Source organism: Onychostoma macrolepis, chromosome 03 (assembly GCF_012432095.1).
Source record: "Onychostoma macrolepis isolate SWU-2019 chromosome 03, ASM1243209v1, whole genome shotgun sequence".
Classification (NCBI taxonomy): Eukaryota; Metazoa; Chordata; class Actinopteri; order Cypriniformes; family Cyprinidae; genus Onychostoma; species Onychostoma macrolepis.
In genome coordinates, this window is record NC_081157.1 from 22,219,199 (window position 1) to 22,243,911 (window position 24,713).

Below are 24,713 nucleotides of genomic sequence, written 5' to 3' on the forward strand. Positions count from 1 at the left end.
ACCCTGTCTGATCTAGTTTGTTCCTCTACGGCCTCCCCACAGGGATGTGTGCTCTCACCTCTGTTATTTATTCTCTACACAAATGTGTGTCAGAGTAAGTGGGAAAACAGGACTATTATAAAGTATGCAGATGAAACTGTTATTGTTAGTGGGCTTCAGGGCAATGAGATTAGCCATGGCCCGATTATTGATGACTTTATAAAGTGGAGTGAGGAGTCCTACCTCCAATTAAACTTATCTAAGACAAAAGACATGATTATTGATTTTAGGAAACAAGCCCACCCGCATGAAGTTACATCTATTAAAAGTCAGAAAATAGAATCTATGCAATCTTACAAATACCTTGGGACTATCATTGACTCTAAGTTGAACTTTGAAGTAAATTGTGAAGCAGTATGTAAAAAGGGGCACCAGCGTCTGTTTTGTTGAAGGAAATTGGCCCACTTTCACATTGACAGGAACATGATGATTTTATTTTATCGTGCTTTTATTGAATCACTTTTAACATTTTCTCTGGTGTCTTGGTTTGGAAACTTGTCTGTAAAAAACAAGAATTCACTGAGTCAAATTGTTAGATGTTCGAGTAAGCTGAGTCACAGCTTAGCCAGCATCCCTGTATACCAATTCTAAATGATGACACTTATCCTTTGAACAATGAATTTAAACTTCTGCCATCTAGACGCAGATTTGTATTTCCATATTGTACAACTAAGCGGTATAAAAATAGCTTTGTGCCAGCAGCTATTACTCAGTTGAATAAGGATGGCTCTTAGGAATATTAATTTATTTTTATTTATTACTATTATATTTAAAAAAAATATTTATTTATTGTCATTTTTACATAATTTGTGCATTAGTTATTTATTGTTTTTAGTCCAGGCAGTTTTTAGTGATTCTAGGAACTTTAAAGCACTTTATCATATATGTTGTTTAATGTTTGTGGTGTCTGTAAAATGTGAAAGATGTGAAAACTCATAACACTGCAAACCTAGTTTACCTATGGGTACAAATAAAGTGAACCTGAACCTGAACCTGAACAAATAGAAAAGATCTGAAGCAGATCTTTCACTGAAGGTTGAAATCCCTTCTGTTAAGAATTTTTTTTGTGGACGGCTGCTCGTCAACATTTTTGGCGCCACAGGGCTGCGACAGTGTTCGGATTGTGGTGATTTCCATAGACCCCTAATGTCGACACGGCATAACTCGTAGTGAAAAGTCCCGGTTACGTACGTAACCCTCGTTCCCTGATGGAGAGAGTGGAGACGTTATTTCCCCATGCCACAACCTCAAACCATCGCTGGTTGCCAGGGACATGTTCTTGGTTCCACAGCTTAAAACCTGAATGAGTGGATGCAACTGTCGCCTCTTTATACCTGTATGCACAGGGAGTGGCTCGGCATGCAAAAACCACTAGCCAAATTTAACTGGTTTTTCCCCTTAAAATCAGAGATGATTGGGGCTCCTGAGTAAACCCCCCGAAGCCCCACCTTCTGAGCAAAAGAGCCAATCCCTAATCAGTAAAATCAGCACATCACTGCAACTTGCCGTTAGATTGCTATAGCAACAGTAAGCATTCAGAGACGTTCGCCTCAGACTGCGCATCAGCACTAGCTGGTCTACCCTGAAAAATACGGGTTTTTTTAACGCTATTTGAGCAAAATAAACAACATTTATGATACAGTTGTTGTCAGATTTCAGTTTTGCAGAATTTGATGTTTCCCTATTCAAAGATAAGAGCTGCACTTGCATGCCCGAGAGGCATTTCAAAGATGGCCACCGAGTGACATGACTTGCCTTAAAGGGACCAGTTTGCTAAACACAACACTCCAAAGTAGGATAATACACATACAATAATAATTTACAATTGATCAATACATGCACATCTCACCATTTTGACTCTTTCAGCAACAGATACAGACTCATCTGAAGAACTGTCTGTATGTGGTAGAAAACAAACATAAACCATAAACATTATTAGGGTCAATTTAGATGACCACATAAAAAAAACAGAAACGCTAACAATGAGAAAAAAAGCTCTTTGGCAATCTAGACTCAGCAATCTGGCTTAATATGTGCAAAACTTCCTCAAGCAAGTATAGTGGGGTTCAGAGAACTGAAGAACAGGTAATAAAAAGTAAATAGTGTGATGTTGAGACGGAGATCAGATCACTAATGGTAGATCACTAACTAATGAACCTGAAATGCAAATGTTGATTCAAACTCACCCAGCTGGATTTTTTCCTCTTCAATTCCACATACAGGTGTTTCCAGAGTCTTGGAAAACAATCTTTTACAGGACTCTGTTGGTGTCACCTATGGTAAAATAGTGGTAATAATTGTAGTGATTTTAAAACATTCCTTCATGATAATAACATAATGGATAACTCTCAAAAGTAATCTATTGAGCCAAAAAAAGCCAAAAATATCAAAGTTGATTCATAATCCACAGAATACAATCACTGTTGTGAGGCTGAACTACAACATATGAATATGGTTTGATTTAAAGCCTATGGGCTTATAACTTGTGCATTGGTACCGTGTATACAAAATACCTGTCTAATTGACTCCCTCAGTTGTCCAAATTCTGAAAGACACCCATTCTAGGAGAAAAAAGGAAAGTTGATATAAACGAGGTTCACATATGTTCATAAAAATGTCAATTAAATTCAGATCTTACACTAGTTGTGTACATACTTGTATGAGTTTCAATAATTTAACTTGTTGAAGGCCATTTGATGGCTTGTAATAGATGCTACTCTTCCACTTCTTGTGATGCCCTTTTCTTCCAAACTTCTCAAACTGTCCGGGTGTAAACCATTTCCCTTTACATGAAATACACTTCTCTCCTGAAGACAGAGAAACATAAGAAACATACAGAACATATGAATGAGTGCACATATTTAAAATAGCAAATGCTGTTTTTTTTTATTAAATGACACAGGAGACATTTATTTTATACATATATAAAATAAAAACTGGTGTATTATTCACTTTATATGTACTACCCACAAAAACACAGGAATTTTCAAAACCACAGCTTTTTTCTATGCAGTTTGGCCGTTCGTCCACACACAAATGCAGTATCATGTCACTGAAACCGAACCTTTTTGAAAACTCCTGCCAGGGTGAAGATTTTCAGAAACTCTGGTTGCATTTTTGTCATGTAGCCTGTGAAACTGGAGATTTTGGCTTGTGGCATCGGAGTGCACGCTGGCCAACATGGCTTTACAGTTAGGGTTATATTGCCACCTGTTGGTTTGGTATGCTCTTAACAACACTTCATATCCTGTTTTTGTTTATATATATATATATATATATATATATATATTTAAACGAAGGAGGAAAAACTGTTTATAAAAATACCTGTGTACAGTCTAAAGAGACAAAAATATTGGGACACACCTCTTAATTACTGAATTCAGGTGTTTTAATCAAACCTATTGCCACAGGTGTCTAAACTCAAGCACCTACCCATGCAGTCTGCATTTACAAACATCTGAACAGCAATCATTCTGAACAGCTCAGTGCATTCAAACATGATACTGTGATAGGATGCCACCTTTGCAATAAGTCAGTTTGTAAAATTTCATCCCTGCTACGCTATTCCACAGTCAACTGCAAGTGGTATTTTTGGAAAGTGGATTTAGGAACAGCTGTGACCATGTAAAGTCACAGAGTGGAGTCAGTGAGTGATGAGGCTCATGGTGCATAAAGTCGCCAATGCTTTGCTGCTTAAATAGTTGAAGAGTTCCAAACTTCCACTAGCATCAATATCAGCACAAAAGCTGTGCAGTGGGAGCTTGATGGAATGGATATCCGTGGGTGCGCAGCTGCATGCAAGCCTCACATCACCAAGTACAATGCCAAACGTCAAATGGAGTGGTGTAAAGCACACCACCACTGGACCCTGAAGCAGAGGAAACCTGTTCTGTGGAGTGATGAATCACACTTATCTGTCTGGCAGTCTGATGGGTGAGTTTGGGTTTAATGGATACCAGGAGAATGTTACTTGCCAGACTGCATCATGTCAACTGTCAACTTTGGTGGAGGAAGGATAATGTGCTGAGGTGCATTATGCATAAACATGGGGCTGTTTTTCAGGATTTATGCTAGGCCCCTTATTTCCAGTGAAGGGCAAACTTAATGTTACAACATCATGAAAACAGTTTGAGTAAGGCTCTTTTCTTTTCCAGCATGACTGTGCCGCAGTGCGTAAAGCAAGGTCCATAAAGACGTGGATGAGTTTGGTATGGAAGAACTTGGCTGGTCCCCACATTTGTAGCCCTGACCTCAACCCCATCAAACACCTTTGGGATGAACTGCAATGGCTCTGCTTGATGAATGGGCAAAAATTCCCCAAATCTTGTAGAAATCCTTCTCAGTATGTCATTCTGCTGTAGGGTCATTCCACGAAATCAGTGCCTTTTCCACTTGGAAAAATAAAAAAAATAAAACGTCTAATCAACATTTTATAAATATCCATGAAATTAAGACACCTTAAAATGACAAGAAATTGTATCGTGCCATCTCAGGATTTGTAATTTATTATTTTATGACTATTTTTCTACCTCATGTTTTGGTATTTTTGTCAACCCTGTTATCGACACAAGCGTTAGTAGATACTATAGTTTAATTAGAACTATGTGATAGTTTTCACATATGTGAGCAGCATTATAGTCCGTCTTCTCACTGGGATTGTTTCAAATTTTGGATTTTTTTTTTCTATTTGTCATTCAGATGACCAAGAATTTTGTAATTTTGGAGGGTGACCACGTCAATTAAGAAAAATATATTTTTACAAGAGAGATATTAAAAAAGGGCTTTGTCCAAAATAAAATATAGTTAAAGACTTCTTACAATTTTTATGAAATTAATGACAGTAACAGGATTGACGTCATAGTCACAGGACTGACCAGAGTAACGGGGATGACAGGACACACATTCTTCAGCACACTGCACCGCAGTTTTATACTGCAGGTACAATTTTACGATTTTAAATTGCATTATATTGTTTTGCACTTACTTGGCATAGTTGTTTGACAATAGTAAACAGTCAATTTTTCAGTTTAAGTCAATTCATTGTTGATTTAGCACATTGCATTTCTAAGAGATCTAAAGTTTTAAGGGTATTTTAATTAGATAATATGTTCCATCTGTTTGTCTGTGTCCCCTCACAGAACTTCAAATATACTGAACTGGTTCAATTATTAGGTAAGGAAGATGATCAGATCTTGGTCTTTCTGTGATCATCTGAAACCAGACCAAGATCTTGACTTTCTTGAACATTGCAAGACTGGGGTGAAGGTCTGCAGTCACCTTGCTGCTCTTGTCTGTAATTGAATTTACATGGATGTGTTATTGACAATGAGATATGGGTTGGGGGGCGTTTTATTGAGTCATTAACAACAACAGTAATAGTAACAATACCAATAATACTAACTAAAATGTAACTTATGCTCATATGCCACTGAATGATATTGGCATTAGCTCAAAATTACACCCAGGGTGACCTTTAAACATGTTTGTATTTTACACAGATGATCTTTAAAAACAGGGTGACACCTAATGTCATCCCTGTAACCCAAATGTCAAAACCTGTTACACTGAAAAGAAACAAAACTGACGGTAACAGGTTTGACGATTTCAAACTAATTTGCTAATTTCTAGCTAATAGACAGGTTCACAAAACACATGTACAGGATTTTACTTGTACATATTGATTATATTAAATGTAATAAATAATTGTTTAAATGTAATACTTTTAAAAAATGTAATACCAATTTTAAAAATGGTAACAGTATTGACACTGCATGATCAACACCCCCTCAGTCAAGCCTCATAAATCATCAAAAATAGAACATTATAGAAGTGAGAGAGAAACATGCTTGTGCTTTAAGAGTTGAGAGATGATGTAACCTCCAATAAAATGATCTAAATTTTATAGAAACAATGCATACTTATGCCAGAAACATTGCTTAACGATACTACATTTAAAACAATATGGAAATGTGATTTTATACCATTTTGCCTTCATTTTGCAAATTAAAAGTCTTTCTGAAAAGAAAAATCACAGTGAGGGACAGGCCAAAAACCTTCCTCTTATCACCATAAATGCTATTTAAATTATTTAAAATAACATTTAAATGACTTTTTGATGTAATACTGATGACCAAGAATTTTGTAATTTTGGAGGGTGACCACGTCAATTAAGAAAAATATATTTTTACAAGAGAGATATTAAAAAGGGCTTTGTCCAAAATAAAATATAGTTAAAGACTTCTTACAATTTTTATGAAATTAATGACAGTAACAGGATTGACGTCATAGTCACAGGACTGACCAGAGTAACGGGATGACAGGACACACATTCTTCAGCACACTGCACCGCAGTTTTATACTGCAGGTACAATTTTACGATTTTAAATTGCATTATATTGTTTTGCACTTACTTGGCATAGTTGTTTGACAATAGTAAACAGTCAATTTTTCAGTTTAAGTCAATTCATTGTTGATTTAGCACATTGCATTTCTAAGAGATCTAAAGTTTTAAGGGTATTTTAATTAGATAATATGTTCCATCTGTTTGTCTGTGTCCCCTCACAGAACTTCAAATATACTGAACTGGTTCAATTATTAGGTAAGGAAGATGATCAGATCTTGGTCTTTCTGTGATCATCTGAAACCAGACCAAGATCTTGACTTTCTTGAACATTGCAAGACTGGGGTGAAGGTCTGCAGTCACCTTGCTGCTCTTGTCTGTAATTGAATTTACATGGATGTGTTATTGACAATGAGATATGGGTTGGGGGGCGTTTTATTGAGTCATTAACAACAACAGTAATAGTAACAATACCAATAATACTAACTAAAATGTAACTTATGCTCATATGCCACTGAATGATATTGGCATTAGCTCAAAATTACACCCAGGGTGACCTTTAAACATGTTTGTATTTTACACAGATGATCTTTAAAAACAGGGTGACACCTAATGTCATCCCTGTAACCCAAATGTCAAAACCTGTTACACTGAAAAGAAACAAAACTGACGGTAACAGGTTTGACGATTTCAAACTAATTTGCTAATTTCTAGCTAATAGACAGGTTCACAAAACACATGTACAGGATTTTACTTGTACATATTGATTATATTAAATGTAATAAATAATTGTTTAAATGTAATACTTTTAAAAAATGTAATACCAATTTTAAAAATGGTAACAGTATTGACACTGCATGATCAACACCCCCTCAGTCAAGCCTCATAAATCATCAAAAATAGAACATTATAGAAGTGAGAGAGAAACATGCTTGTGCTTTAAGAGTTGAGAGATGATGTAACCTCCAATAAAATGATCTAAATTTTATAGAAACAATGCATACTTATGCCAGAAACATTGCTTAACGATACTACATTTAAAACAATATGGAAATGTGATTTTTATACCATTTTGCCTTCATTTTGCAAATTAAAAGTCTTTCTGAAAAAGAAAAATCACAGTGAGGGACAGGCCAAAAACCTTCCTCTTATCACCATAAATGCTATTTAAATTATTTAAAATAACATTTAAATGACTTTTTTGATGTAATACTGATGAAAGAATACATTGTATTGTAATGTTTTTAAATAGCAAATTTATTCATTGTTATATTAAATCTCTGTTTTATTATTTCGTAAGGACACAAAAGGCACAGATTTCGTGGAATGACCCTATAGCTGAAGCTGTTATAACTGCAAAGGGGGGACCAATTCCATATTAATGTTTATGTGTTTAGAATGTGATGTCATTACAGTCCCTGTTGGTGTAATGGTTAAGTGTTCCAATACTTTTGTAGTTTGTGAATGTATTTATTTATTAAGTGACACTCTACATTAGTTAAATCTAATTTCAGTCTGACTTTAAAAACTACATCTGCAATTTAATTTCTATTTCACAATGTGAAAAATAAAAAAAATTAATAATAATTTTTCCTCCCAAAACTTACCATTCTCATATTTTATTCTGTACAGACAACCTGCAATTCTTCCACAATGGACAGCCAGCTGGTCCTTTTTTCTGACCTCTTGAAAGACATCTGTTAGGTCTACCCCTTAGAAAAATACACACACACGTGTATATATATATATATATGTGTGCATATATATATGTGTGTATATGTGTGTGTATATATATAATAAAAAATATTTTCTTAGGATATAATCATTAGAGAAACAGATCAAAAGTATTCTTCAGATCAATGAAAAAAGACATTTCTAGGAGATGCTTGACATTATTGGATCTGCTAATGAACCTCAGCTTACTTCATCTTTATTTAAATGGTGTCAATGCTGCCAATTATCTTAACACAGTTGAAATTGAAATATTAGAAAAAGTTAGAAATATTAGATATCGTTTTATGCTTACCTGGAAGCCTAGAGTTTTTACTTCTGGATATTTTCTTCTTGTTACCATTTTGTTGATTCATCTTTCTTTTTACCCCTTGTTTTCCATTCCTTTTTCCCGTCTCACTCATCCAGTCAGATTCTGATGAGCTGCTCCAATCCTCCTGCTCTGAATCTGTGACTAATTCACCATCCATCAACTGTGGCACAACCAACATTTAGTCAATGATTTTTAGTGATCAGATCCCTTTGATCATAAACATTTGTTATGTTGTAAACATCAAAATAAATAACAAAATACATACATAAAAACTAGAACTGTCCATAGATTAAAACTCATCATAGGATTTCATAAGTTGTAACTGCTGAATGTTTTTCAAAGATCCCACACTTTTCCAGTAGTTTTGTGATTTTGGCTACACTTTAGACTACTTAAATATGCAGATGTTCCAAGACCAGGAGAACCCTGGTTCTTCAAGAAAAAAAAAAAAAAAAAATCAATTTTCAGTCATCTTAATGCACCCTTGGAAGTTCTCAAGGCGCGTTTTTAAAAATGTAATGTCTTTTCATTTGAGTGCAGTGTTTTTTTGACACGCATGCGTCATGCACGAGACGCTCCAAAAGATGAGAGAAGTCCGTCTAGCACGTGTTTAAATAACAGAAAAACAATGGACAAACAAGGCAGAGGAATGCAAACAAATGTTATGTGTGAACATAGAAATGAACACAGAACCTTGCTTCTTGGACTGTTTGTTTTGGAAAAAACTAGAAGTTAACTGCGTTAAATATTTTTAACGCCTTTAAACTGGAAAAATGAATCACCTACGTCAACACGCTAATTTTGACAGCACTAATTTTAACACATAAACAACACATAAAATATGCATATTTTACAAGTTAAATACGTGTTGTTTACAAGTGAAAAATCAGCGTTTTAAATACGCACAAACACGTGTTTAACGTGTGAAATATATGTACAGTATGTGTTAAATATGTGTGAAATATCACCACTTGACAGCAGAAAAAAAAAAAAAGTCCACTACTGTGTTTATTTACAAAAAAAGGCCATGAGTCGAGCAAAACGAGACAATTTTATTTTTATCGAACTTTTCATGGAACTGCAAATTAAATATTTGATTTCCATAGGCTATGAGACAAAACATGGTCAAATAAATAGGGCTGCACAATTAATCGCATGTGATTTTCATGTGCATCTTGTCAATAAAGCCGGTTCTGTGATTAGTAGTTAATCTTCTTCACATGCTTTCAGATGGAGCGGCATTTAATACACAGAGCCGTAGATCGCTGACAAGCTACGTAATATCGCTTTCATAATATCGCAGATGAATCGCATTTGATTATGATCACGATATTGCGTAGTTTTTCAGCAATCTACGGCTCTGTGTATTAAATTAGGGTGACCATAAGTGCCATTTTTCCCAGACATGTCCTTGCCAGGATTTGTTTGGCTTTGTTTTCCTGTTTCCTGAAGTTAATGATCGAAAAGTAGTTTGACCAATAACATGCAGGCATTGTACATAATGGACCAATCATGGTGTGTGAGAAGGTGGGATCTACGGTCAAAGCGATGCAATTACGTGTACATATTAGTTGTGTTTGACTTAAAATAAAAGAATAAGATGGTAAATGGGTCAATGGGCCTAAATTTTCTGTCCGATTGCATTATTTTAGTTAAAAATGGGTTTAAATGCATAAAAAGACATCATATACATATGAAGTATCCCTCCCATGTACCTACACACTTTAATTATTTAAAAAACATTAGTTATTATAATTTTTCTGTTATTTCAATGTCAAAATAATATATATATTTCAGACAGTTTATGTTTAGTCTTTGTACAATATGAGAAAAATGCAATATATACACACTACACACACACACACACACACATATATATATATAGAGAGAGAGAGAGAGAGAGAGAGAGAGAGCATGTAATTTTAGTTTGGTAATTATGCATTTACTAGTAATTTATTATTTATTCATTATTAATTACTTTAATCTACTTTAACAGATGCCACCGCCAACCGCTCACCATAGGCAGCGAGTTAATTCTGACCATGCTGTCAAGCGCAAACTCCAGAAGTCATTGTCTACTGTAAGAAAGATGTTCATCCTGTCATTTCAGAACCTGAGCCAGCAACCTCCTGCTACTCTAAATTGACCCTTCGCAAAGACCCCCCTTCGTCCGACAAGCCTTGCCGCTCTCATGCCACACATGATGTTATCACGCAGTGAAAAATACAGCAATGAGGAAACTGACAACATGTCGCCAGACAAGACAGAGAAAGTTACTTAAAATAAGTCTCAGCTTAAAAATGTTGTAATTTTTTAAGAAATTCAAACAATAAATGCCATTTTCTGGCTCTTTAATGTTTTGTAACGTATTGTTCATAATGTGTCGTTCAAGTGGCACGTAAACCAATCATCTCTTTCTCTTTACTAGTTATAGCATTAAATAAACATGAATGAACATCAGAAAGCATCTTGTTTCAACTGCAGAACAACGTCATTAAACAGCAAGTTCAAGTCCACCAAAGGTAATCTACTCTCTTGTCTGGTTTGTTTGTTGGACAAAATGGCAGATTTGGTATCATGATTGGTCAGATTGCCTGTCAATCAAGCTCCCGGTGAAGGGTCAACTAAGCAGCCAAGATTTTGCAAAGTGCAGAAATGACTGGGGTTAAAGAAATGCCTGCAGTTAACACCATGTTCCACACTTTCACACAGACATTCCAAATACCCATCGGCAGCATGAAGATTGTCACAACAAGGCCACAAGTGCATTTTACTTAAAACTATTTGTGACAAGGAATGATTACATGATTATACATGGTTTTGATCAAAATGAAATCAAAATTGATTCAGTTGTCTCCACTGTCAAGTTAAATAAAACAGTGCACTTACGTTTGTGATGTGATTTTTAAAAATTTATGTTTATAAAATGTTTGTGTTCATGAAAATTTTGTGAAATTTTAATAGAATGTTTTAAATTATGTATAAAATTTTTGTATGTTTTGTATGAAATTTATTGTTTATTGATAAATTATTATTTATTGACCTCTTCGAATAAAATTGTAACGGTCTTTGTGTCATGTGTTGCAACCAATAGCAATAACTGTATTTAATTAAAAATATCTCATTTCTGTGGCTGAAATATGAATCACTGATACAGTATGCTTAAGTAAATGGCATTAAAAAAAAAAAAAAAACTTTTGTTCAGTTTTATGCAATTTACAAGAAAAATAAGTCTGTTACATTTAAGAAGGCAACTCAGAAATTATGAAACAATATGAGATCGTTATTGACAAAAACTCAAATGAAATGCAATTACTTTCTTTCTAAACACTTTAATCACTGATAATTTGTAATAAAATTGTTAAGCATATGTTAAGGAAATGAATTAATTTGACTATAAATCACATCGTACCACATTACATTTTTTAAGGCTAAGGCTAGATGGAATTTAATTTGACATTTTAATATGAATTTATGTGTACCCAACATTCATAATGTTTTAACAATTGCAATAGATATAATTTTTTTGTATTTTAAAATTGGCCTGTCAAATATCCTTATACGTCATTTACCCATTAGCTTGTCATTGTAGCCTACTGTTTTATTGTTGTGCTTTTTAATTAAGAATAACAATAAATCCACATCTTTTAAGCATTTGTTTTAGTTAAAGGCAAAACAGACAGTTATCTGTTCTTGTAAAACGTGATCACAAAATCGCGAATTCGAAAGCGAAAGTGTTCGAAGCATGGCTTATAACGCCAAGAGGAACTAGCTAATTTGGAAAACGGGATGTCTTCAGTTACACACATTCAAATACTACGCTTTAACAGCAATAAGTATTAGCTTGGTAGTTACCTCAAACTCCTCGGATTACAGACTGCGTCAAGCCAGCCGCGGTTTGAAAATACACGGTCAAACCAGCCGCACTTTCTTTTGTTTGCGCGTCTAATCGCGCGCTTACGGTATAGGTGCTGGGAGCGGTCAAAATGGATGTAAAGAAGCTGTCATAACGGCGTTTCCTTTGTACTTTTGCTGATATTTTCAATAGCTTGCCGTTCACGGTGACCTAAAATATGTCTACATTAAACATAATTTAACCCTAAAAAGACCATAAAGCGACATCAGAATATGTATTTATTGCTATTTTATAATTTTATATAATGACATAAATAATACAATTTCAGGATTTTTTTAATGACTTGAACATTGAATTAATGTTTGTAAATATTTTTTTTTACATTAACATTTGTATTGTACATTTATTAATATACATCATTTATCAATGTTACTATATATATATATATATATATATATATATATATATATATGTGTGTGTATATGTGTGTGTATATGTGTGTGTGTATATGTGTGTGTATATGTGTGTGTACCTTTCAACTGATACTTGTTTAGAGTGACCATTACTGTAATAATTTTAAAGTTAAATCTACTGTACAATTTCTGTACAAATTAATGGCAAATCACTCCAAATCTCAATGTGCATTCACACATTTTCTCATAAGCACTTACTCGTAAAAAGCTTTCCTTAATAGGTTTGGTCTTTCTTCCAATTGATTCCTGTTAACAGTGACCCTGACTATTACTGTAATAATTGTCAAAGATTTTTACTGTATGGTTTTGGAGAAAATTAAAGGTAAATTCACCACAACCATCTAATTGCATAAGCACTTTTACACCATGTCTCATTTTCAAACACTCATAAAAGTCTTTCCTTTATAGGTTTGCTCGTTCTTCCAATTGATTCCTGCTCACAGTGATCCTGACTATTACTGAAATAGTTTTCAAATATTTTTACTGTATAGTTATTGTTACGGTCTGCGACCTTCTGTGTTGCGCATGTTTTGTTATTTCTTTTTGCCTTTTTTCTATTCTTACGCTCATGCTCTTAGGTACCGCCTTCTTTGGATTCTATTGGCTGTCTTTGTTGTCATTCATCATTAGTAGACTATGACGACATGTTTGCCTTGCCAATCACGCTCTCGTCCGAGAGGTTTAAAAGGAGATCGTCAGCGAGAAGAGGGAAGGGTGTGTGATGTTTTGGGTTGTGGCGGTTGTGTGCACCCGCGCTATTTATGCTGCGCCTTTTGGTTTTAACTCTCTCTTTGGGTGGCGCAGTTAGAGCTCTTTTATTGTTCTGTTAACAAACATGTTAACATTTTTGTCACAACCTAATTATTGTCAATGGTTAATCTTTGCCAGCTTGCTGCTGTTTTGGAAGACAAGGAAGGAGTGGAAGAGTTTAGTAAGTCACGTGACCTACATACCTGCACGTAGAGAATTTTGATGTATTAGACACATTAGTTTATTGGTGTGCGCTTTTTCTGTATGTTTTGCTTTGCATATTTAGTGTAGTTTATGACGCTTTTGCGTTGAAGATTTTCTTTTCCCTTTGTCTTTATTTTAATAGTTTAGGGGAACTGGGAATTAGTTAGTACGTGGGATTCTTTCATTATTTTTATTTTATGATTTAAGCGCTGCTTTACATTTCCTCCTTTTCCTTTGTCTTGTTTAATAACTAAATTCTTGGGAACAATAAACCTTTTCTTGAGGTATAATTTGTGTCATGTGTTCCATTGCCACTTATTCCCCTGGCGTATTTCTTATGTCAAATTATTGTTACCTCTTTAAAACCCTAGTCTAAATTTACATCAGAGGCGTAACATAAATGGGGGCTCGTCCGTTGCGAGAGGTTCCGGGATAATTTATTTTTATTTTTTTTCCTGTTTAGGAAAGAGAAGTTGTTAATTAGCCTAAGCCTTGAAATCGATTGATTTATTAAGAGATGTTAGGGGGGGTGGCAATTGGAACTGTTGTTTTCGCTAGTTGTTAAAAGGTAGTAAGGCATTTTTGGAAAGTGGTCAAATTGGTGGGGTGGCTACTTGAAAAATGTTCAATTTAGAAGAATTTGTTAAAAGTCCTTCTTTGGAACAGCTTAACTAGTGCCGGAAACAGGATTTGTTTGCGGTATCGGATCACTTTAGTTTGATCATAAATAGACAGAATCGTAAGGCTGAGATAAAGAATAGCATTATAGATCAATTAGTTGAGCTAAATGTTCTTCTGACGTCAAGAGTTGGGGTGGTGGAAACTGACGGTCTGTTGAACCTTAGTGACGTGGCGTTGCCTTCTGTTAATTTGGGAGATGTGTGTAGTGGCAGAACTAACGTTGAAGCGGAGGTGGAGGCCGAAGCGGATACGAAAGTTGGCTTGCCACCGTTTGACCCATTATCTCCTCTTTCTTCTGATTCTAGAGACGATACGCGACTGAAAGTTCGCTTGGCTCGTCTTCATTATGATGCACAGGAGCGTACTCAGACACGTCGGGCTGAAATTGATTTACGTTTGCAGATACGCAAATTGGAAATCGAGGCTGAGACGCAGGTGAGGCTGCGCCAGCTCGACCTTGACGCATCGAAGGTTGCTAAAGAGCCTGTTACACGGCCAGGTTCAGTTCCTTTATCGGCTGTTCCTCCGGTGGTTGAGTCATCCCACTCCAACTTTGACGTGAGTAGGCATATTGCTCTTGTTCCTCAATTCAGAGAATCAGAAATAGATTCATATTTTAATGCTTTTGAACGGATTGCTACGTCACTTCGTTGGCCTAGTGAAGTTTGGTCATTGTTACTACAAAGTAAATTAGTAGGCAAAGCTTTGGAAGTTTATTCTACGTTGTCTGTTGAAGAGAGTCTGAAGTATGATTCTGTAAAGTCTGCAATACTTCGTGCATATGAGTTGGTACCTGAAGCGTATAGGCAGAAGTTCAGAGCTTATAAAAAAATGTCTAGCCAGACTTTTGTGGAATTTGCTCGAGATAAAGGTACCCTCTTTGATAAGTGGTGTGCAGCAAACAAAGTGACTGATTTTAATTCGTTGCGTGAGCTAATTTTACTTGAGGAATTTAAAAATTGTTTGCCTGAAAAAGTGGTAGTCTACCTGAATGAACAAAAGGTCAATTCGATGTCATGTGCAGCTGTGCTAGCTGATGAGTTTATTCTAACCCATAAAAATGTTTTCTTACCCACACGTTTGGAAAATTCGCACCCGATTGTTGATGTCCCTGGAGCGCACTTTGTGCGCTCAAAAGTTAATTCACCGCGAGCTAGAGAGGATCGCGAGTGTTTTTATTGTCACAAAAGGGGACACATTGTTGCAGATTGTTCATTGTTGAAACGAAAACAAGTTCCATCGAAGTCAGTAGGTTTTGTAAAAACTTTTAAAACTACTGCTGTTGTTTATCCTGGTGACGAAGTTGAAGAGACGTATCGACCATTTATTCTTAAAGGCCTAATTTCTCTTTCAGGGAATGCTAATGAGCAAAAGGAAGTTACGATACTTCGGGATACTGGTTCGATGCAATCTTTTGTGGTGGAGAATAAGTTGCAGTTTTCTGGTGAAACTTCATGTAGCTCCAGTGTAATTGTACAAGGTATTGAAATGGGATGTATAAAAGTGCCTTTGCATAATGTGCATTTGCAAAGTGACTTGTGTACTGGCTTTGTTCGAGTTGCTGTTTGTAATTCGTTGCCTGTGAAAGGGGTAGATTTTATATTGGGAAATGACTTGGCTGGAGGGAAAGTTATGCCCTTGTTGGAGGTTTTGGACAAACCAGAAGTATGTGTGACAAATGAAGTTGGCGAAATTTATCCTAATGTTTTTCCTATGTGCGCGGTTACTCGTGCGCAGTTGCGGAACTTGAAAGAGGTGGAGCTGAGCGACTCATTCTTTCCGGCTGTAGTTAATGGAGAGAGAGATTTTGATTTTGAAGTGCTTACACAAAAGAAAATGGATCAAGCTCAAGAAATGTTGACTGATTCAGATTCGCTGATTTTAAAAGTGTCACGAGAGAAACTCATTTCTGCACAAAAAGAGGATGAAACTCTCATTACCGCTTTTAATTCAGTTGTTTCTTCTGATCTGGCTAAAAGTAAGAAAAATGCTTATTTTATTGATGAGGGTTTGTTGCTTCGAAAGTGGTGTGCATTACCTAAACAGGATTCTGATTGGGATGTTTCCTATCAGATTGTGGTTCCTGTTTTATATCGACCACGTGTGCTATGTTTAGCGCATGATCATCCACTTTCAGGGCATCTTGGAGTTAGAAAAACTTATAATCGAATTTTAAAGCATTTTTTTTTGGCCAGGGTTGAAAAAGGATGTAGTTCACTATTGTCGTTCTTGTCACACGTGTCAAATTGTGGGAAAACCAAATCAGGTTATTCCACCGGTTCCGTTGAAACCAATCCCTGTGTTAGGAGATGCATTTGAACCACTTCCGGGTCGGGAACGCTGTGCGCGTTTGGCTGCCGCTCTGTACCTGGACTGCTTTTTTTGTATGTTTTCACCCCTCTGCTGGACTAATTTTGTTTTGTTTTTTTGTTTTTGTTTCGTCTACTCCACCTCTTATTGTTGGCGCTTTTGGACCTGTCTTTGGACTTGGCAAGTGATACTAATGAACTTTGGTACTTTTAAGTTCTGCCACCCGGCCGCTGCGAGCTCTCTGCCCTGTTACGTTTTCCACGGTGTCTGGTTCATCGGCTGGGTGAGTTACCGCTCGCTCTGTCTGTTGTGCTGTATAAGTTACTACTGCTCGCTATTTGGGTGTGCTGCTTCCCATTTAGTTTGCAGTTTCTGTGATGTGACGTTCGGGCTTGGCTAACGTGGCTTTCACTCTGGTTGGCAATAGTACCATAATGCCTCGGCAATAGCTTTCCTTTTTGCTTTGTCTCTTTCCTTTTGCCTATAATGGAGTTTGAATATACATCGTCTCAGTTAAAAACTCTGAACTGTCGCCGCGCCTCGACCCGGCGATGAATGACTACTGTCGGCTAGGGATTCTCCGACGTCCTCGATATTTACATCGCTCCCCACGTATCTTCATGCATAGCTCTCGCTCTAAGCCTGATGCTCTTCCATGCATCTGGTCTGACCGTCGGAAATCATCCAAACCAAGTGCATCCCCTACTAACAGCTCATCACATCGCTCTCTAATTCATCTCACTGGTAACAACTGTCAGCTAACATCGTCGTCAAATTCATCTGCCTCGTACTGTCATGCTGCTCTTTTGAACTGTCGGTCCATCTCGGATAAAGCCCCTTACCTCAACGAACTCATAACTGACAATAAGCTTGACTTTTTGTTTCTCACGGAAACTTGGCAAGTTCCTGATGACTTCCTGCAGTTAAACATACTCACGCCATATGGATATAAGCAGTTGTCCAGGCCACGACTGCATGGTAAAGGGGGTGGTCTCGCTGTCATCTACCGTGATAATCTCCGTATCACACAACTCGACTTCCACGACACCGATACATTTGAATATATGGTTCTGAAGGCTGACTCTCTTACTATCATTCTACTCTATCGTCCTCCCAAAGCATTTTCAAACTTTTTTTCCCAACTTAGTGAACTGTTAACCCTTGCCTGCTCCATGTCTTCTCCTGTTCTCCTGCTTGGTGACTTTAATATACATGTTGATGTTGTTTGCTCTAACACCACTCAACTACTGTCTGTTTTTGATTGTTTTAGTTTGTCTCAGCATGTTAATTTTCCTACTCATTCTCATGGTCATATCCTTGATTTGATCTGTACCTCAGGTGTTGGTATTTGTTCCATCTCTTCCTCTGATACTGGTATCTCTGATCATAAACTCATAGACTTTCACTTTAGTTTGCCTATACATGATAAATCTGCAAAGACTGTTATATCCTACCGTAATTGTAATAATGTTGACGCCACATCATTTTGTTCCTCTATTGCTTCCTCTAATCTTTCTGATGTTTTTGATTTATCTTCTCCTTCACTGATTCTTTCAAATTTTAACTCCATATTATCTGATATTTTGTCTGTACATGCTCCTGTTAAGACTAGAACTGTTCCTTCTACTCATACTTCTCCCTGGTTTACCCCGACCTTCACATCCTCAAGAGCTCCGGTCGACGGCTTGAACGCCTCTATAGGAAAACTGGCCTCACTGTTCATCACCAAGCCTTTCTTGAACATCTCAAAATTACAAATCTGCCTTACACTTAGCACGCTCTAGTTTTGTTTCTGCCATGATTAATAAAGCTAGTAACAGACCAAAAGCACTATTCGACACAGTAAATAAACTTACCAAACTCCCACCTAATGATACTGCAGGTTCAGCTGAATTCTGCTACTCCTTTCTAAATCATCTTCTAGACAAGACGGCTGCCGTCCACCAGGGCTTTTCGAACAGCACTATCAACTTTAACTTTGAGCCTAATCCCTCTGGTCATTCCCTATCCTACTTCTCTCTTACTAATCCTTCCTCTGTCTCTGAGCTTATTTCGAAATCCAACTCCTCTACCTTTCTGCTCGGGATTTCAGATCCCCTACTGCCCGCCTGAAACAAGGCGTCCCCCAGGGTTCCGTTCTGGGGCCTTTGCTGTTTATTATTTACATTTTACCACTGGGTCAGATACTACAGCGTCACGGCTTTAGCTATCATTTTTATGCTGATGACATCCAAATCTACACGTCATGCAGGCCTTCCCTATCCACCCAAATCGACAAAATTTCTGTTTGCGTGCAGGATATTAAAACTTGGCTTAACTCTAATTTTCTGAAACTAAATATGGAAAAAACCGAGATCATCATCATTGGTACTCCTGCACTTACCACCAAAGTTCCCGCTGACTTTACTTGTGATATTACTGGCACTCTAATCACTCCATCTAGTATCATCAGAAATCTCGGTGTTATGTTTGACCCATCTCTTTCATTTCAGTATCATATTAACTCTCTCTAAATTGGCATTTTTCACTTACGACGAATTGTCCAGCTCCGTCCTTTCATAAGTACCAAAGATGCAGAAACTCTCATTCACGCTTTTGTCTCATCTCGCCTCGATTACTGTAATGCCCTCTTCATTGGCTTGCCAGCTACCACTATTGCTAGATTACAGTATATTCAAAACTCAGCCGCTCGTATTCTCACTGCACCAAGCGTTCAGCCCACATCACCCCTATTCTAGCTGATCTGCACTGGCTACCAGTGGCCTATCGCATCAAGTTTAAAATTATCCTGCTTACTTTTAAAGCCTTGAATGGTCTGGCTCCTTACTATCTCTGCAATCTGCTCCACCCTATTCTCCACCACGTTCATTGCGGTCCTCTGATTCTCGCCTTCTCACCATCCCTCGATATCGCCTCTCTTCCATGGGGGGCAGATCGTTCAGTGTTGTTGCCCCTAAATTATGGAACTCTCTACCCAGATCACTCTGTCTTGCCAATAGCCTGTCTGAATTTAAATCGCTGCTCAAAACTCACTTGTTTTCAGAATGTTATCTTTCTTAGTTAACCTCTGTTTACTTTGTTTTATGTTGTATATTACTCTTTGGATTTCTGATGTTGTTTTCTTTCTGTTTATTGTTCGATGTTTTCCTCCCATTTCTGATGTTTATTGTAAAGTGTCCTTGAGCTCTGGAAAGGCGCTATATAAATAAAACTTATTATTATTATTACTAGTAGACTGTGTTGGCCCTTTGCCGAAAACTAAAAGTGGTAATCAATTCTTACTTACTGTGATGTGTTTATCTACTAGGTTCCCAGAGGCGATCCCTTTAAGGAAAATTACGGCACCGAGCATCGTGAAAGCACTTGTGAAGTTTTTCTCAATATTTGGTTTGCCTAAGGTTGTGCAAAGTGACCAAGGTACAAATTTTATGTCCAATGTATTTAAGCAGGTAATGAAAACTTTAGCGATTACCCATCGTACGTCTAGCGCATATCACCCGGAGAGTCAAGGCGCGCTTGAAAGATTTCATCAGACACTGAAATCTATGATGCGAAAGTATTGTCTAGAAACGGGCAACGATTGGGATGAGGGAATTCCTCTATTGATGTTTGCTGTACGAGAAAGTGCAGGAGTCCCTTGGATTCAGCCCTGCTGAACTGGTATTTGGACATCAGGTACGTGGTCCTTTGAAGGTTTTGAAAGACAACATTTTTGAAAATTATGTCGGTGCAGAAACAAATGTATTAGACTACGTGACAAAATTCCGAGAACGCTTGAATAAAGCTTGTTCGTTAGCTAAAGATTCTCTGGTTAATGCACAACAAGGAATGAAACGGAACTTTGACAGAAAGGCTGTTACGCTCTTTTATGCCTGGAGACTCTGTTCTCGTATTTTTACCAGTTCCAGGATCTTCACTTTCTGTTTGTTTCTTTGGTCCTTATGAAGTGAAAGAGAAAATTAACGAAACGAATTATGTGATCGGTACTCCTGACAGAAGACGTAAGACGCGTATCTGTCATGTGAACATGTTGAAACTTTATCATGCTAGAGTAGCATCTGAGATGAACACTGTTAAGACTGTCAAATCTTTGGGTATCTCCGTTGCAGCAGTAACAGAGATGATACCTGTAACTCATCTAAATTCTGAGGATGATGGAGTCATTTTTCGGAATGTTCCTCAAGCTACTGTGAGATTAATGAATTCTGAAATTTTAAAAGATCTTAGCTCGCATTTTAAGAATGTGAATGAACATCAAAAAAATGATCTTATTAAGCTTATTTCAGAGTTTGGATGCTTGTTCAAGGATGTGCCAACATTGACACATGTTTTGCACCATGACATTGATGTTAAAGATGCTTGACCAATTAAACAACATGCTTACAGGGTTAATCCTATGAAGCGTTTGGTAATGTGTCAGGAGGTTAACTATTTGTTGGAATACGGTCTTGCAAAACCAAGTTGTAGTCCTTGGAGCTCACCATGTATTTTAGTTCCAAAACCGGATGGATCTTTTAGATTTTGCACTGATTTTAGGAAAGTAAATGCAGTTACTGTGCCTGACAGTTATCCACTTCCTCGAATGGAGGATTGTGTTGATAATGTTGGTTTTGCACAGTTTGTAAGCAAGTTAGACATGCTAAAAGGTTACTGGCAGGTCCCGCTTACTTCTAAAGCTTCTGAAATCGCAGCTTTCGTTACTCCCGACTCTTTTCTACAGTACACTGCGATGGCTTTCGGACTCCGAAACGCACCGGCCACGTTTCAGAGGCTTGTTAACATGATTTTAACTGATGTTCCAAACTGTAGTGCCTATTTGGATGATTTGGTGGTTTATTCCAAAGATTGGAGTGACCACAAAGTCACTTCGTATGGTATTTGAGCGTTTGGAAAAAGCCTCGTTAACACTTAATTTAGCCAAGTGTGAGTTTGGTCAAGCGACAGTAACGTATCTTGGTAAAGAAGTGGGACATGGTCAAGTTCATCCAGTTGAAGCTAAAGTGACGGCTATTTTAGACTTCCCTGTTCCTAATACTCGACGAGAACTTCGCAGATTTTTGGGAATGTTTGGGTATTATCGAAGTTTTTGTAGGAATTTTTCATCTGTGGTCAGTCCTCTCACTTCTTTGTTAAGCCCTTCGAAATCTTTTGTGTGGAATACTGAGTGTCAGTTTGCGTTTGAAAGTGTGAAAGCGCTCTTGTGTAATTCCCCCGTTCTTCAAGCTCCTAATTATGAACGTTTTTTTCAGCTTGAGGTGGATGCTAGTAATGTTGGTGCTGGAGCTGTTCTTTTGCAGGAAGATGAACAAGGAATAGCTCATCCAGTGAGTTATTTTTCTCGGAAGTTTAACAAAAACCAGTTAAACTATTCTACGATCGAGAAAGAAACTCTAGCTTTAATACTGGCTCTGCAACATTTTGAAGTTTGTTGGTTCTAGTATACTTCCAGTTGTTGTGTACTCGGATCATAGTCCATTAGTGTTTTTGTCTAAAATGTACAATCAAAATCAGAGATTGACTCGGTGGTCTTTATTGCTCCAGAGTTATAATATTGAGGTTAGACACAAAAAGGGGGTTGATGATGTGTTTGCGGATGCACTTTCTAGAGTATAAACTTTAATTTAAGTGGGAGAGTGTTACGGTCTTCGACCTTCTGTGTTGCGCATGTTTTGTTATTTCTTTTTGCCTTTTTTCTATTCTTACGCTCATGCTCTTAGGTACCGCCTTCTTTGGATTCTATTGGCTGTCTTTGTTGTCATTCATCATTAGTAGACTATGACGACATGTTTGCCTTGCCAATCACGCTCTCGTCCGAGAGGTTTAAAAGGAGATCGTCAGCGAGAAGAGGGAAGGGTGTGTGATGTTTTGGGTTGTGGCGGTTGTGTGCACCCGCGCTATTTATGCTGCGCCTTTTGGTTTTAACTCTCTCTTTGGGTGGCGCAGTTAGAGCTATTTTATTGTTCTGTTAACAAACATGTTAACATTTTTGTCACAACCTAATTATTGTCAATGGTTAATCTTTGCCAGCTTGCTGCTGTTTTGGAAGACAAGGAAGGAGTGGAAGAGTTTAGTAAGTCACGTGACCTACATACCTGCACGTAGAGAATTTTGATGTATTAGACACATTAGTTTATTGGTGTGCGCTTTTTCTGTATGTTTTGCTTTGCATATTTAGTGTAGTTTATGACGCTTTTGCGTTGAAGATTTTCTTTTCCCTTTGTCTTTATTTTAATAGTTTAGGGGAACTGGGAATTAGTTAGTACGTGGGATTCTTTCATTATTTTTATTTTATGATTTAAGCGCCGCTTTACATTTCCTCCTTTTCCTTTGTCTTGTTTAATAACTAAATTCTTGGGAACAATAAACCTTTTCTTGAGGTATAATTTGTGTCATGTGTTCCATTGCCACTTATTCCCCTGGCGTATTTCTTATGTCAAATTATTGTTACCTCTTTAAAACCCTAGTCTAAATTTACATCAGAGGCGTAACAGTTATGGAGAAAATTAATGGCAAAGTCACCCCAAGCATCTGTGCATCCTGGCACTTTTCAATCACATCCCATTTTCAAACACTCATAAAAATCTTTTCTTTATAGGTTTGCTTGATTTATCAACTGATTCCTGTTCACAGTGACCCTGACTATTACTGTAATTGTTTTCAAATATTTTTACTGTATAGTTTTGGAGAAAATTAATGGCAAATTCACCCTAAGCATCTAAGTGTATAAGCACTTTCACACCATGTCCCATTTTCAAACACTCATAAAAATATTTCCTTTATAGGTTTGCTCGTTCTTCCAGTTGATTCCTGCTCACAGTGACCCTGACTATTACTGTATTAATTTTCATGTTATTTTACTGTGTAGTTTCTAATAAAATTAAAGGCAAACTCACTCCAAAAATGTTTTTGGAGTGCATTCTTGCATTTTCAAACACAATTATTTCATTTTTTGAAGGTATTATTGAGCAAACGTACCATGCTTATTACCATATGAAACTGAAAAGTCTAGGTTACGTACGTAACCCTTGTTCCCTGATGGAGGGAACGGAGATGTTATTATACCCATGCCACAACCTTGAACCAATCGCTGATGCCGGGACATGTTCTCGGCTCCTCAGCGTAAAACCTGAATGAGTGGATGCACGCTGTCACCTTATATACCCATGTGCACGAGGAGTGGCTCAGCATGCAAAATCCACTAGCCAAATTTCATTGGCGTTTTTAGGGGTTTACTTGGGAGCCCCAATCATCTCTGAGAGAAGAAATGCAGAAGAAAGGCATCCAGTGTCCACTGGGCCAACCTCTTCTTGAAGACAGCCTTCCTTTTCTGCTGACCTACATAGCACACAAGGAGCTGCTCAGAACTTCTGAAGCTATGAGTGCAGTCCACATATATGCTCTTACAGGACCCAGAAATGCCAAGGCTGGATCTGCCTCCTCCGGGGGCAGCGCTTGCAGGTTCACCACCTGGTCTCGGAAGGGAGTGGTGGGAACCTTGGGCGTGTATCTAGGCAGGGGTCTCAGGACAACTTGAGAGTAGGCCGGCCCGAACACAAGACACTCTTTGCTCACTGAAAGTGCTTGGAGGTCCCAACCCTCTTGATGGAGGTGAGAGCAATCAGGAGCGCTGTCTTAATAGACAAATATTTAAGCTCAACCGATTCCAGCAGCTCAAAGGGATCCTTCTGAAGTCAAGCCAGGACAACAGAGAGATCCCAGGAGGGCACAATGGGTGACCTAGGAGGATTTTATCTTCTGGCACCCCTCAGGAACCTAACGATCAGGTCATGCTTCCCCAGGAATTTGCCACTGCATCATGCATCACTTTCAAGGTGGAGGGTGACAGCCTACACCCCCACCTTTCTTGCAGAAAAGAAAGTACGACTCTACTCAGGCATCTTTGGGTGTCTTCTCGGGGAGAAGACACCCAAAGGGTGAAGGGCCGATTCAAGACGCGCAGATCCAAGATTGGCCAAAGGCCACCGCTTTTCTTGGGTACAATGAAGTAAGGGCTGT

At 37.5% G+C, this 24,713-nt stretch overlaps 2 protein-coding genes across 4 annotated transcripts in view; one reads left to right on the forward strand and one right to left on the reverse strand.

The window, feature by feature from the left end:
• LOC131536291 (mucin-20-like) overlaps positions 1 to 12,457 on the reverse strand; it is a 42,900-nt gene extending 30,443 nt beyond the window's left edge. The window contains exons 1-7 of one of the 3 annotated variants that reach the window (XM_058769116.1): positions 12,279 to 12,455; positions 8,406 to 8,583; positions 7,987 to 8,091; positions 2,695 to 2,846; positions 2,553 to 2,600; positions 2,226 to 2,313; positions 1,889 to 1,935 (exon numbers count right to left, since the gene is read on the reverse strand). In XM_058769116.1, the coding sequence (XP_058625099.1) occupies positions 1,889 to 1,935; positions 2,226 to 2,313; positions 2,553 to 2,600; positions 2,695 to 2,846; positions 7,987 to 8,091; positions 8,406 to 8,580 (615 nt within the window). In that variant the 5' untranslated portion in view covers positions 8,581 to 8,583; positions 12,279 to 12,455. Of the gene's footprint in view, positions 1 to 1,888; positions 1,936 to 2,225; positions 2,314 to 2,552; positions 2,601 to 2,694; positions 2,847 to 3,103; positions 3,250 to 7,986; positions 8,092 to 8,405; positions 8,584 to 12,278 lie in introns of those variants that run through there. The other 2 variants (XM_058769117.1, XM_058769118.1) reach the window with 2 other exon arrangements.
• A 931-nt stretch (positions 12,458 to 13,388) lies between these two features.
• LOC131534827 (uncharacterized) lies at positions 13,389 to 23,191 on the forward strand. The gene is made up of 3 exons (XM_058767871.1): positions 13,389 to 13,466; positions 14,382 to 14,945; positions 22,415 to 23,191. The coding sequence occupies exons 1-3, from the start codon at positions 13,389 to 13,391 to the stop codon at positions 22,556 to 22,558; spliced, it is 786 nt and encodes a 261-aa protein (XP_058623854.1). The 3' UTR covers positions 22,559 to 23,191.
• Positions 23,192 to 24,713: the final 1,522 nt, after the last annotated feature.

Coding starts and splice junctions, on each gene's coding strand:
- LOC131534827 (XM_058767871.1), top strand. CDS start 13,389: ATGACGACATGTTTGCCTTGCCAATCACGCTCTCGTCCGAGAGGTTTA. Junction 13,467..14,381: donor GTCAGCGAGAAGAGGGAAGG/GTGTGTGATGTT, acceptor CAGCTTAACTAG/TGCCGGAAACAGGATTTGTT. Junction 14,946..22,414: donor CATCCCACTCCAACTTTGAC/GTGAGTAGGCAT, acceptor TCATGCTCTTAG/GTACCGCCTTCTTTGGATTC.